This window comes from Delphinapterus leucas, chromosome 15 (genome assembly GCF_059928025.1).
Source record: "Delphinapterus leucas isolate spDelLeu-1000000601 "Yukka" chromosome 15, BTC_Dleu_Yukka2, whole genome shotgun sequence".
Classification (NCBI taxonomy): Eukaryota; Metazoa; Chordata; class Mammalia; order Artiodactyla; family Monodontidae; genus Delphinapterus; species Delphinapterus leucas.
Window position 1 is genome coordinate 2013039 of NC_143143.1, and position 10780 is coordinate 2023818.

Here is a 10780-nt window from a genome sequence, read left to right on the forward strand (position 1 = left end):
CTAAAAAAATAATAATAAAAGATTTTTTAAAACCTAACATAATCTTGGTATTCTACAACAAAAGATCTTCAACTGCAGTCCACAGGGCACATGTAGGCCCACTCTTGGGATTTAGCATGTCCAGGGAGCTCCTTGAAACTGTGTGCACGCACACAAATTTCATAGGAAGAAGGTCCAGTTTTCAGCCACAGAGCATCGTGACCACAGGTGCCTAGCAAGCCGTCTCATTACAAGTCCTTGGCACTAGAAAGTTCTGTCTCACTCCTACATTCATTCTTTAATACCTCTACTTACTAGAACTCTGTCTTAACTGATAGACAAACGTAGGGCACTGAGATGGTCTCAGCTGTGAGTTCTTCTCCACCTGCTGGACTCCTGCAGGGCCCTTGCAGGCCAGCTCACATCATGCCTCCTTGGCAGGCTTTCCTGGGTACCTCAGCCAGTTAACCTTCCCTACTCACCACTGGGCCACCTCCCTGCCTCTGCACTGGCGTTGAGTCTGGTTACACTCAGACTGAACAATAGTTACAAGAGCAACTGTCTCCCCAGCTAGTCAGAGTGCCTGCAGGGTAGGGACTGGGCAGGACTTGTCATTAAATATCCATCTCTGGGCTTCCCTGGTGGCGCAGTGGTTGAGAGCCCGCCTGCCGATGCAGGGGACGCAGGTTCGTGCCCCGGTCCGGGAGGATCCCGCATGCCGCGGAGCGGCTGCGCCCATGGGCCGTGGCCGCTGGGCCTGTGCTCTGCAGCAGGAGAGGCCACGGCAGTGAGAGGCCCGCGTACCGCAATAAATAAATAAATAACATCCCTCTCCCCACCAGCACAGAGCACAAATCCTTGGATATATGGTCCAAAAATTTTGTTGAATTGAATTCTTTTGTTTCAGTGCCAACAAAAGACCACTAATTCTAATAATTACTCACAAGGTTTTAAAATCATCAATACGTATATATACAAGGAAAGTCTGCCTTTGTGTGGTTATATGATGCACCCACGCGATTCTGCATTCGATCTCCAGTCCATGTAACAAAGGACCTTCACACAGCTAACATTTTACTCACCTCTAACTGGATGTAAAAATCGGTTAATTAAAAATCGTTCTTGAAATTACAGACGAGGGAGTGGAAAGCACGGTGAGATAAAGCCAAGCTGGTTTAAAGCCTTCCACACATGTACTGAGGCACTCGCTAGCACCAGAGGCATTGTTAAATAATTTCTGAAGCACCAAACACATGAACATTTGGGAGAGCCCGCTTGGGAAGTGACAGACCAGCATCTTTAAGATTATAAAAATACGGAAGCAACCTAAGTGTCCATCGACAGATGAATGGATAAAGAAGATGTGGCACATATATACACAATGGAATATTACTTAGCCATAAAAAGAAACGAAATTGAGTTATTTGTAGTGAGGTGGACGAACCTAGAGACTGTCATACAGAGTGAAGTCAGAGAGAGAAAAACAAATACCGTATGCTAACACATATATATAGAACCTTAAAAAAAAAAAAGGTTCTAAAGAACCTAGGAGCAGGACAGGAATAAAGATGCAGACGTAGAGAATGGACTTGAGGACACGGGGAGGGGGAAGGGTAAGCTGGGACGAAGTGGGAGAGTGGCATGGACATATAAAAGCTACCAAATGTGAAATAGATAGCTAGTGGGAAGCAGCCGCATAGCACAGGGAGATCAGCTCGGTGCTTTGTGACCACCTAGAGGGGTGGGATAGGGAGGGTGGGAGGGAGATGCAAGAGGGAGGGGATATGGGGATACATGTATACACATAGCTGATTCACTTTGTTATACAGCAGCAACTAACACACCACTGTAAAGCAATTATACTCCAATAAAGATGGTAAGAAAAAAATGATTATAAAAATAAAAAGAGGGCTTCCCTGGTGGCGCAGTGGTTGAGAGTCCGCCTGCCGATGCAGGGGACACGGGTTCGTGCCCCGGTCCGGGAAGATCCCACATGCCGCGGAGCGGCTGGGCCTGTGAGCCATGGCCGCTGAGCCTGCGCGTCCAGAGCCTGTGCTCCACGACGGGAGAGACCACAACGGTGAGAGGCCCGCGTACCGCAAAAAAAAAATAATAATAAAATAAAATAAAAAGAAAGATTAGGTAGTCTTATGGATAATATTTACAGGAAGTCAAAGCAACTAGTAGATTCAAATAATCCATCAAGGGGGTAGAGTGAGGCAATGAAGTTAAAGAAACAGTGTGTTCAAACTCAGGCACAACTGTGATCATGAAGGAAGAGCCCTGAACCTGGAATCAAGGACCAGGAAGATGAAGACGTCTGGTCCGGTTGTGCCAAGACAGAGTAGCTCCATTCCTCCCAGGCCCTCCCCATTACAAGTGAAAAGGCTCTAGAAACAACACAACAAAACAAGCATAGGAAAGGGGGTGGGAAGAAGGTGGCAGGCTGCCTGGGACCCAGGACTTGAGGAAAGACGTGGCAGCGAGTCCCCCAGGTGTCCTGACTGTCCCTACCTGCCCAGGACAAGGTGCTGCCAGTGCCTCCAAGCTGGAAAAGCCAAAAGGCAGATGGAAAGAGCTCTAAGAGCAGCTTGTCTCCCCAGCCAAAGGGCCAGGAAAAGGGTGGTCTTACAACAGAAAACGTTTTTGACAACACCCACACTATTCCAGCCAAAAACCAACAGAAAAACTGCAGAATCGTCCTCTGAGGTTTCAGTGGGGTTGAAAGGGAAGCTGACCTTCCACATCCCCTTCCTGTGCCTCAGAACCAGGCATGTTCCAAGTGGTCCACCACGTCGTGCTGGCAGTGGGGCCACACAGGGACCTCAGCGCCCATCCCTACCTAGACGCACAGGAAGTGTTCCCAACCCCCAACCAGGGCAGTGTTGGGCGAGGGGGAGCTGAGCCTCCACCCACCCAGTCCCAGAGGGGTAGAAGGTGGGGGGGACTGGGCCGAGTGCCACTTCTGCCCCCTCGCCTTCCCTGGAGTCAGCCAGGCCTAGGGAGAGCCGGAGCTAGAACCCCACAAACCCCTCTGTTTCCACAAGAAACAGAGTCTCAGGGACCCAGAGGTCAGGAACAAGAGCTAGATGCCTATCGACAGAGTCCCAGAAGGAAGGGAGAAAAAGAGCAGGACCGAAAAAGTATGTGAAGAAATAATGGCAGAAAATATCCCAATTTTGGCAAAAGACATAAATATACAGATTTAAGAAGCTGAGCAAACCCCAAATACAATAAGCTGAAAGAAACCTATGTCCAGACAAATCATAATTAAACTTCAGGAAACCAACGACAAAGGAAAAATCTTAAAATCAGCCAGACAGACATGACAAGCTTACAGAGGAACAGCAATTCGAATGATTTGATTTCTCATCTGAAACCAGAGGTCAGAAGGAGGTGGCACATTTTTCAAGGACTAAAAGAAAATAAGTGTCAGCTGTGAGTCCAATCGCTAGCTAAGACATCCTTCAAGATTAAAGGTGAAATAAAGACATTCTTGGACAAGGAAAGCTGAGAGAATTTGTTGCAGGCAAATCCATGCTTAAAGACTGGCTAAGGGAAATTCTCCAAAGAGAAAGGAGAGAGTAACAGGAGAAGGCTAGAACTTCAGCAAGGAAAGGACACAGTCAGAATAGGTAAAAACAGGCATAAATATAACAAATTCTCCTATTTCTCGTGCATTTCTTAAATCCTATTTGATGACTCAAGTAAAACCATCTGATGTGGTGCTCAAAGTATAAGAAATACTTAAGACCCTGATATTTTAAAGGTGGGGAGGGTAAGGATTTCCCTGGTGGCGCAGTGGTTAAGAATCCACCTGCCAATGCAGGGGATGTGGGTTCCAGCCCTGGTCCGGGAAGATCCCACATGCTGTGGAGCAACTAAGCCCGTGAGCCACAACTACTGAAGCCCTCGTGCCTAGAGTCCGTGCTCCGCAACAAGAGAAGCCACCACAATGAGAAGCCTGTGCACAACAACGAGTAGGCCCCGCTTGCCACAACTAGAGAAAGCCCACGCGCAGCAACGAAGACCCAATGCAGCCAAAAATAAATAAATAAATATTTTTTAAAAAGTGGGGAGGGTAAAGGGATCTAAATGGAAATAAAGTTCCCACACTTCACTTAAAGTTGTAAAACACAGTTTCCAGTAGACTGGGATAAATTGCGTATGTATATGGTAAGCTCAGAGCAACTACCAAGAAAATGATACAAAGCTTTGATATGCTACTCAAAATATCAATCAATTAAGATGTTTAAATAACCTGCAGGAAGGATAGAAACAGATGAAACAAAAACAAAAACATAAAATAATAAAATAGGAGACTTGTGCCCTAACATGTTAATAATTACCTTAAACGTAAATCATCTGAATATACAAATTAACAGATTGGCAGAGTAGATAAGAAAATACGATATAACAATATGCTGTCTATAAGAAACTCATTTCAAAACAACAATGTGGGTAGGTCAAAAGGATGTAAACATATACCATGAAAGCATTCATTAAAAAAAAAAAGAGTGGCTATGTTAAAATAGCTGATAAAGTAGACTTCAGAGCAAAGAAAATTACTAGAGACCAAAAGGGACATTACGTAATGACAAAAAGACCAACCCATCGGGAGGACATAATAATCCTAAATGTTTACGTAGCACACAACAAAGTCTCAAAATACATGAAGCAAAACCCAATAGAACTAAAGGAGAAATGGACAATTATAGTTGGAGACTTCAACACCTCACTCAGCAACTGATAGAACTACTAAAAAGAAAATCAGCAAGGATACAGAACTCAACACCACCATCAAGCAACCGATCAAATCAACATATGCAGAAAACGCCACCAAACAACAGAATACACATTTTTTTTCAAGTACCCATGGAACAGTCACCAACGTAAGCCCACAGAGCATATACCAAGATAGACCATATTCTGAGTCGTAAAACAAACCTCAAAAAATTTAAAAGAACTGAAGTCATACAAAGTATGTTCTCTGACCATAATGGAGTCACAGAAATCAGGAACAGAAAGATAACAGGAAAATCACTCGACTCTTGGAAACTGTAACACACTTCTAAACAATCTATGGGCCAAAGAAGCTATCTCAAAAGAAAGAAAAATACATACGAAACTGAATAAAAATTAAAATGCCACATATCAAAATATGTGACTACAGCTAAAGCAGTGCTGAGGGGGAAATTTATAGCACTTAAAATGTTTACATTAGAAAAGAGGAGAGGTCTCAAGTAAATAATCTAAGTCTCTACCTCAAGAAGTTAAAAGAAAAAGAGCAAAATAAAATCAGAGCAAGTAGGAGGAAAAAAATAATAAAAAGCAGAAATAAATGAAACTGAAAACAGAAAAATCAATGACATAAAAAGCCAGTTTTCAGGGGGAAAAAAAAATCAGTAAAAGTGATAAGCCTCTAAAAGACTGAGAAAAATAAAAAGACACAAATCACCAACATCAGGAAAGAAACATAAGATATGACTATTCTCACCTCTCTTAATACTGGAAGTTCTAGCCACTGCAGTAAGGCAAGAAAAAGAAATAAAGGCATACCTAACTTTAGGGAAAGAAGAAATAAGTGTCCCTATTTGCAGATAACATGATGATCTACATAGAAAATCCCGAAGGATCTATAGGAAAGCTCTTAGAACCATTAAATGTATTTGGCAAGGTCACAGGACACATGATTGACACAAAAATCAATCCTATTGCTATACAGTAACAATGAGTATGTGGAAACAAAGTAAAAGCACAGTATCACTTACAACTGCTCTAAAGAAAATGTAATACTTAAGTATAAATGTAACAAAACATGTACAGGATCTGTATGTTGATAAGTGCAAAATGCTGATGAAAGAAATCAAAGACAACCTAAATAAATAAGGACATACTATGTTCATGAATTGGAAGACTCAACATAGGAGAGATGTCATTTGATCTCTTGGGGAGAGATGTCATTCTCCCCAAACTGATCTATGGTTTAATGCAAATGCTATCAAAATCACAGCAAGTTTTTTTTTTTAATACAGACATAAGAAAGCTTATTCTAAAATTTACAATGGAAAGGTGCAGACCCTAGAATAGCTAAAACAATCTTGAAAAATGAAGTGGGAGAAATCACTTTGATATTAAGCCTACTATATAGCGATAGCAATCAACATCGTGTGATATGGGCAGAAGAGGAGATAGATCAGTGGAATAGAATGGAAAACCCAGAAATAGATCCACACAAATATGCCCACTTGATTTTTGACAAAGATGCAAAAGCAATTCAAAGGAGGAGGGATAGTCTTTTCAACAGATAATCCTGGAACAACTGGACATCCATAGAGAAAAAACAAAAAAATCTCCACCTAAACCTCACACCTTATACAAATATTAACCCAAAATGGATCAGGGGCTTAAAAGTAAAATGTACACCTATAAAATTTTTAAAAAAATAGGAGAAAATCTTTGGGATCTAGGGTTAGGTAAAGAGTCCTTAGACTTGACACGAAAAGCATGATCCATAAAGGGAAAAACTGATAAATTGGACCTCATCAAAATTAAAAACTTTTGCTCTGCGAAAGACCCTGTTAAAAAGGATGAAAAGACAAGCTACGGGTTGGGAGAAAATATTTGCAAAACACGTATTTCACAAAGGAGTGGTACCCAGAATATATAAAGAACATTCAAAACTCAGCAATAAAGAAACAAGGAACCTAATTACAAAACGGCTAAAAAGTATAAAGAGACATTTCATCAAAGAGAATATACAGACAGCAAATGAGCACAGGAAAGTATCATTAGCCACAGGGAAATGCAAATTAAAATGGCAGTAACATAGCACTTACGCACCTATCAGAAATGGCTGAAATAAAAAATAGCGACAACACCAAATGCTAGCAAGGATGCAGAGAAACTGGCTCACTCACTCATACCCTGCTGGTGGGAATATAAAATAGTACAGCCACTTCAGAAACCGGTTGGCAGGTTCTTGTAAAACTAAACATGCAACTGCTACACAGCGGAGCAACTGCACTCTTGGGCATTTATCCCAGATACATGAAAATTTATGTACTTACAAAAAACATGTACACAAATGTTCACAGAAGATTTATTCATGATAGGCAGAAACTGGAAACAGCCCAGATGTCCTTCAACAGGCGAATGGTTAAATGGTGTACGGCGGTAAATCCTTACCATGGATGCTACTCAGCAGTTAAAAGGCAGGAACTACCGCCTGTGAACACACACAGTAACGGGGGTGTATCTCTAGGGAATCATGCTGAGTGATAAAAGCCAATTCCGAAAGGTCACATCTTGCAAGACTCCATTTATATCATATTCATGAAATGACGAAATGACAGAATTGGAAAATAGATCAGTCACTGCCAGGTCGGGGGAGGGCGAAGGGTGGCAGTGGCTATAAAAGGCAACGTGAGGAATACTTGCGATGGGAACGTTCTGTGTCTTCACTTTCTCAACGTCGGTATCTTGGTTGTGATATCGTACTAGTTTTACAGGATCTCACCGTTGTGGGGAAGTGGTTAAAGGGTACATAGGAGCTCTCTATTATTTATTAAAACTGCATGGGACTCTACAGTTCTCTCAGCATTAAAAGTTTAATTAAAAAAAAAAAAAAGATCAGGTTTGGTTCCCAGCTGTGTCACCTACGAATTAGGTAACTGACCTTACGCTGCGACAATACCATCTGAAGCGTTAGGAAAATTAAAGGCCATATATGAAAAGGCCTGGCACATAGCTAGTGCTTTAAAAATAGGCTGTTAACACGAACCCTATTTGTAGACACAAATATTATTCTGAAGAGTTATTATTCAAATGTCTGCTAGTAGAGCCACTACAAAGCAATTTATTTAAAAAGTCTCTTCCCAAGTGATCTGTCCAAATAAAAATGAGAGGAGAGGTAATTATTGGTTTTACAGTGAAAGATGAATTGCTAACTACTCATTGAAATGGTCAAAACAGACAAAGTGAGCTTAATATGGAATTACAATGATTAAAAAAGAAAAAAGTTGACAAGGAAAATAGGATACTGATTAACAAATCTTGTTTCTTGCTGGTAAGGAAGTTAGTAAAAGGTAGTGTCTGTATGTATTGGGAAAAGCTAAGACTGAGTTTTCTAAAAATGCACTTAATACACTGATTTAGATTTAAGATTCTGTTTCTAAGTATTTTCTCTGCCTCCCGAGTTGAAAGAAACTGCGAGTCAATCAGCCAAATCTTACAACCTGCTTGGTTAAGAGGTCCAGAAAAGCCGCAAAAATAAAATCCAGCTCTGTGACAGAGAAAGACAATCAAATGAACTTTACCCCAGAAGATGAGGGGAATTTTAAACACACAGTTAATCCCTTGGATCATACTGGGCACCTAGCCTTTAAAGTTTATGAAGTATTGGGCCAGAGCTCTGACTCACAGAGAGGCTTTTGAAAGAGGTGAAAAGGAAACGGGTGTTTTATCATTCAAATTATTCTCTTCCCGGCAGGATCCTAAAAGAGCTATTTCTATCAAAACGAAATGTTTTACTAACAAATACATCAAGTGAGAATACTGGTGCGAGATCCCTGATGCAGGCCTGGAAGTCTGGAGCCCAGGGTTCCAGGTCCCAGCGGGGAGCCACTTCATCGCCAAGGCCCAGAGCTTCCTCATGGGTGAAGTGAAAGACATGTGCCCATGGGTTGGTTATACAGCCCTTTGCTAAATTTAGAGTTCCTCAGGCACCACAAAATCTCATCTCCAGAGAGGATTCTGTTTGACAAGCTTCCCTCTACCTCTGTTTTGAGACAACTTTCCTCATACCTGTAATTTGGTTTCCCCAAAATGGGCCATGGAAAGGGCAGGTGAAGGGGAAAGGAAACGGTAGAGGTAAGAAACTCTAAGAAAAAAAAAAAGGAAATGACCCTATTCTAGGTACAGGAGAGGCTCTATTTTCCCCTCATCGGGTTTCTCCAGAATTCCTTTCTTTGGGGCCCTCTACTACAGGTTCACACAGTACACAGAAACTAGAACCCAAACTTGGTCAGCTCTACGCTTTTTTTTCTACAAACAAGTAGCAAATAATAAAAATGGAGCAAGGACAGAAGGAGCACCTGGGGATTAAACACCACCTGAGAGATATGTTAAAAATTGCAACGCAAAGATTTATATCCTAACGCAAACAAAACAGTTATGTGACAATGGAGGAAATCTGAACCGAGCTGGGTACTTTACCATGTTAAGGAGTTATTAAATTTTCAGGGTTCATAAGGCATCATTTTAAAAAACATAACCACCGTACGCTTATCTGTGAGCTCTGTAAACGAACACTTTCCAGTGAATCTATACAGTGTCTGGGGTTTGCTTCAAAATCAGAGAGGCAGAGGTACAGGTGAAACAAGACGGACGCTGAATCCATCACTGCTGAAGTTGTGGAGAGGGGCCTGGGTACTTACTGTTCCTTCTATTTTCTCTACTCTGTATATGTTGGAAATTTTCCTAATAACCAGTTTAAAAGGAGAGACGTGCGGCCGGTTTCCTCCCCAGTCTACACCGCTCTTCTGAACCTACTGGGAGGGCAGGGCAAGGACGGCACCCTGAATCCAGGAGGGGCCCTCCCCACCGCTAAAACCCCCGCGCCTCCAAAGCCCCAGAAGGTGTCCGGCTTTCCCGCTTCCTCAGTCCCCAAATCCCCGAGAAGAGCAGAGGCGAAGGCCACCAGGCCGACGGGGAGACAGGGTGCGCATCCTTGGCCGGCTCCCCCAAAGCTGGGGGCACGGGGCCGCTGCGGCCAGAGCAGGGGCAGACAAAGGCGTGGGCCGCGGTGCCGGCCGGGGCGCAGGAGTCCGCGGGGCCGCACCTGCGCGCACCTGGGCGCAGGTGTGCGGGCGGGGACGCGGGGAGAGCGTACCTTAAGGATGTTGTCGAAGATGGTGTCGCGGAACTCGAGCAGCGCCTTCTGGTCGAACTCGCGGCCGTGGATGATGCGCATCTGCTTGAGGAAGGTGGACTTGCCGCTCTCGCCCGCGCCCAGCAGCAGGATCTTGACGAGGCGCCGCACGGCGCGCCGCTCGCGGGCCAGCCCCGCGTCGATGTCCCGGCTGCGCCGCCGCGCCTCGCGCTCCGCGTCGCGGGCCCCGCTGCCGCCCGCCCTGCGCTCGCGGGCCCCGCCGGCCTCGGCCGGCAGCAGGCAGCGGCTGAGGGTCCGCACCACGCCGGACATGGCCGCTCAGGCCATGGACCCCGCGGCGGGCGAGGCGGCAGCCGGCCGCTCCCTCAGGCCGCGTCCGCCGCCGCCGCCGCCCCGAGGCCCGCTCTTGCCCGCCGCTCGGCCCGGCGGAGGGGCGGGGCGACGCAGCCCGAGGCCCAGGGATTGGGCCGGCTGCCGTCCGTCCGGACGGTCGCGCCCTCCTATTGGTCCATGCTACGCCGAAAGGCGGGCATCTCTCCGGCCCTGGGGGCGGAGTCGGCGCCGAAAGAGGAGGGACCTTTGGGGTGGGGGCGCTTCTCATTGGGCGCCCGGGCCGAGGTTCTTTCTTTCAGAATGAAAGGGAGGCGGAGTCTTCGAGGAGGCGGAGCGGCAGTCCGTTATAACCAATTATAACTGTTCTGGGGTCACGTCAATCGCAAAGAACGGATTTAGGATTGGGGGTGTCGCGAAACGGGGCGGGACCAGAAGTGCCAGGTGTACAGAAAGTCTCTCTGGGTTCCCAGATTGGGGTAACCTGTGAGACCCAGAGGCTCGCGGAGTGGACTCGGCGTTGCCCGAAAGCTGGGAAATGTCGATAAGAGGTCCAGCTGCTCGTCTTAGGTTTAGAGA

General features: G+C 45.0%; 1 protein-coding gene across 2 annotated transcripts in view; it reads right to left on the minus strand.

The window, feature by feature from the left end:
- GNA12 (G protein subunit alpha 12) overlaps positions 1–10270 on the minus strand; it is a 111919-nt gene extending 101649 nt beyond the window's left edge. The window contains exon 1 of one of the 2 annotated variants that reach the window (XM_089895526.1): positions 9872–10270. In XM_089895526.1, the coding sequence (XP_089751652.1) occupies positions 9872–10183 (312 nt within the window). In that variant the 5' untranslated portion in view covers positions 10184–10270. The remainder of the gene's footprint in view (positions 1–9871) is intronic. The other variant, XM_030760600.2, reaches the window with a different exon arrangement.
- Between the last annotated feature and the right edge of the window lie 510 nt (positions 10271–10780).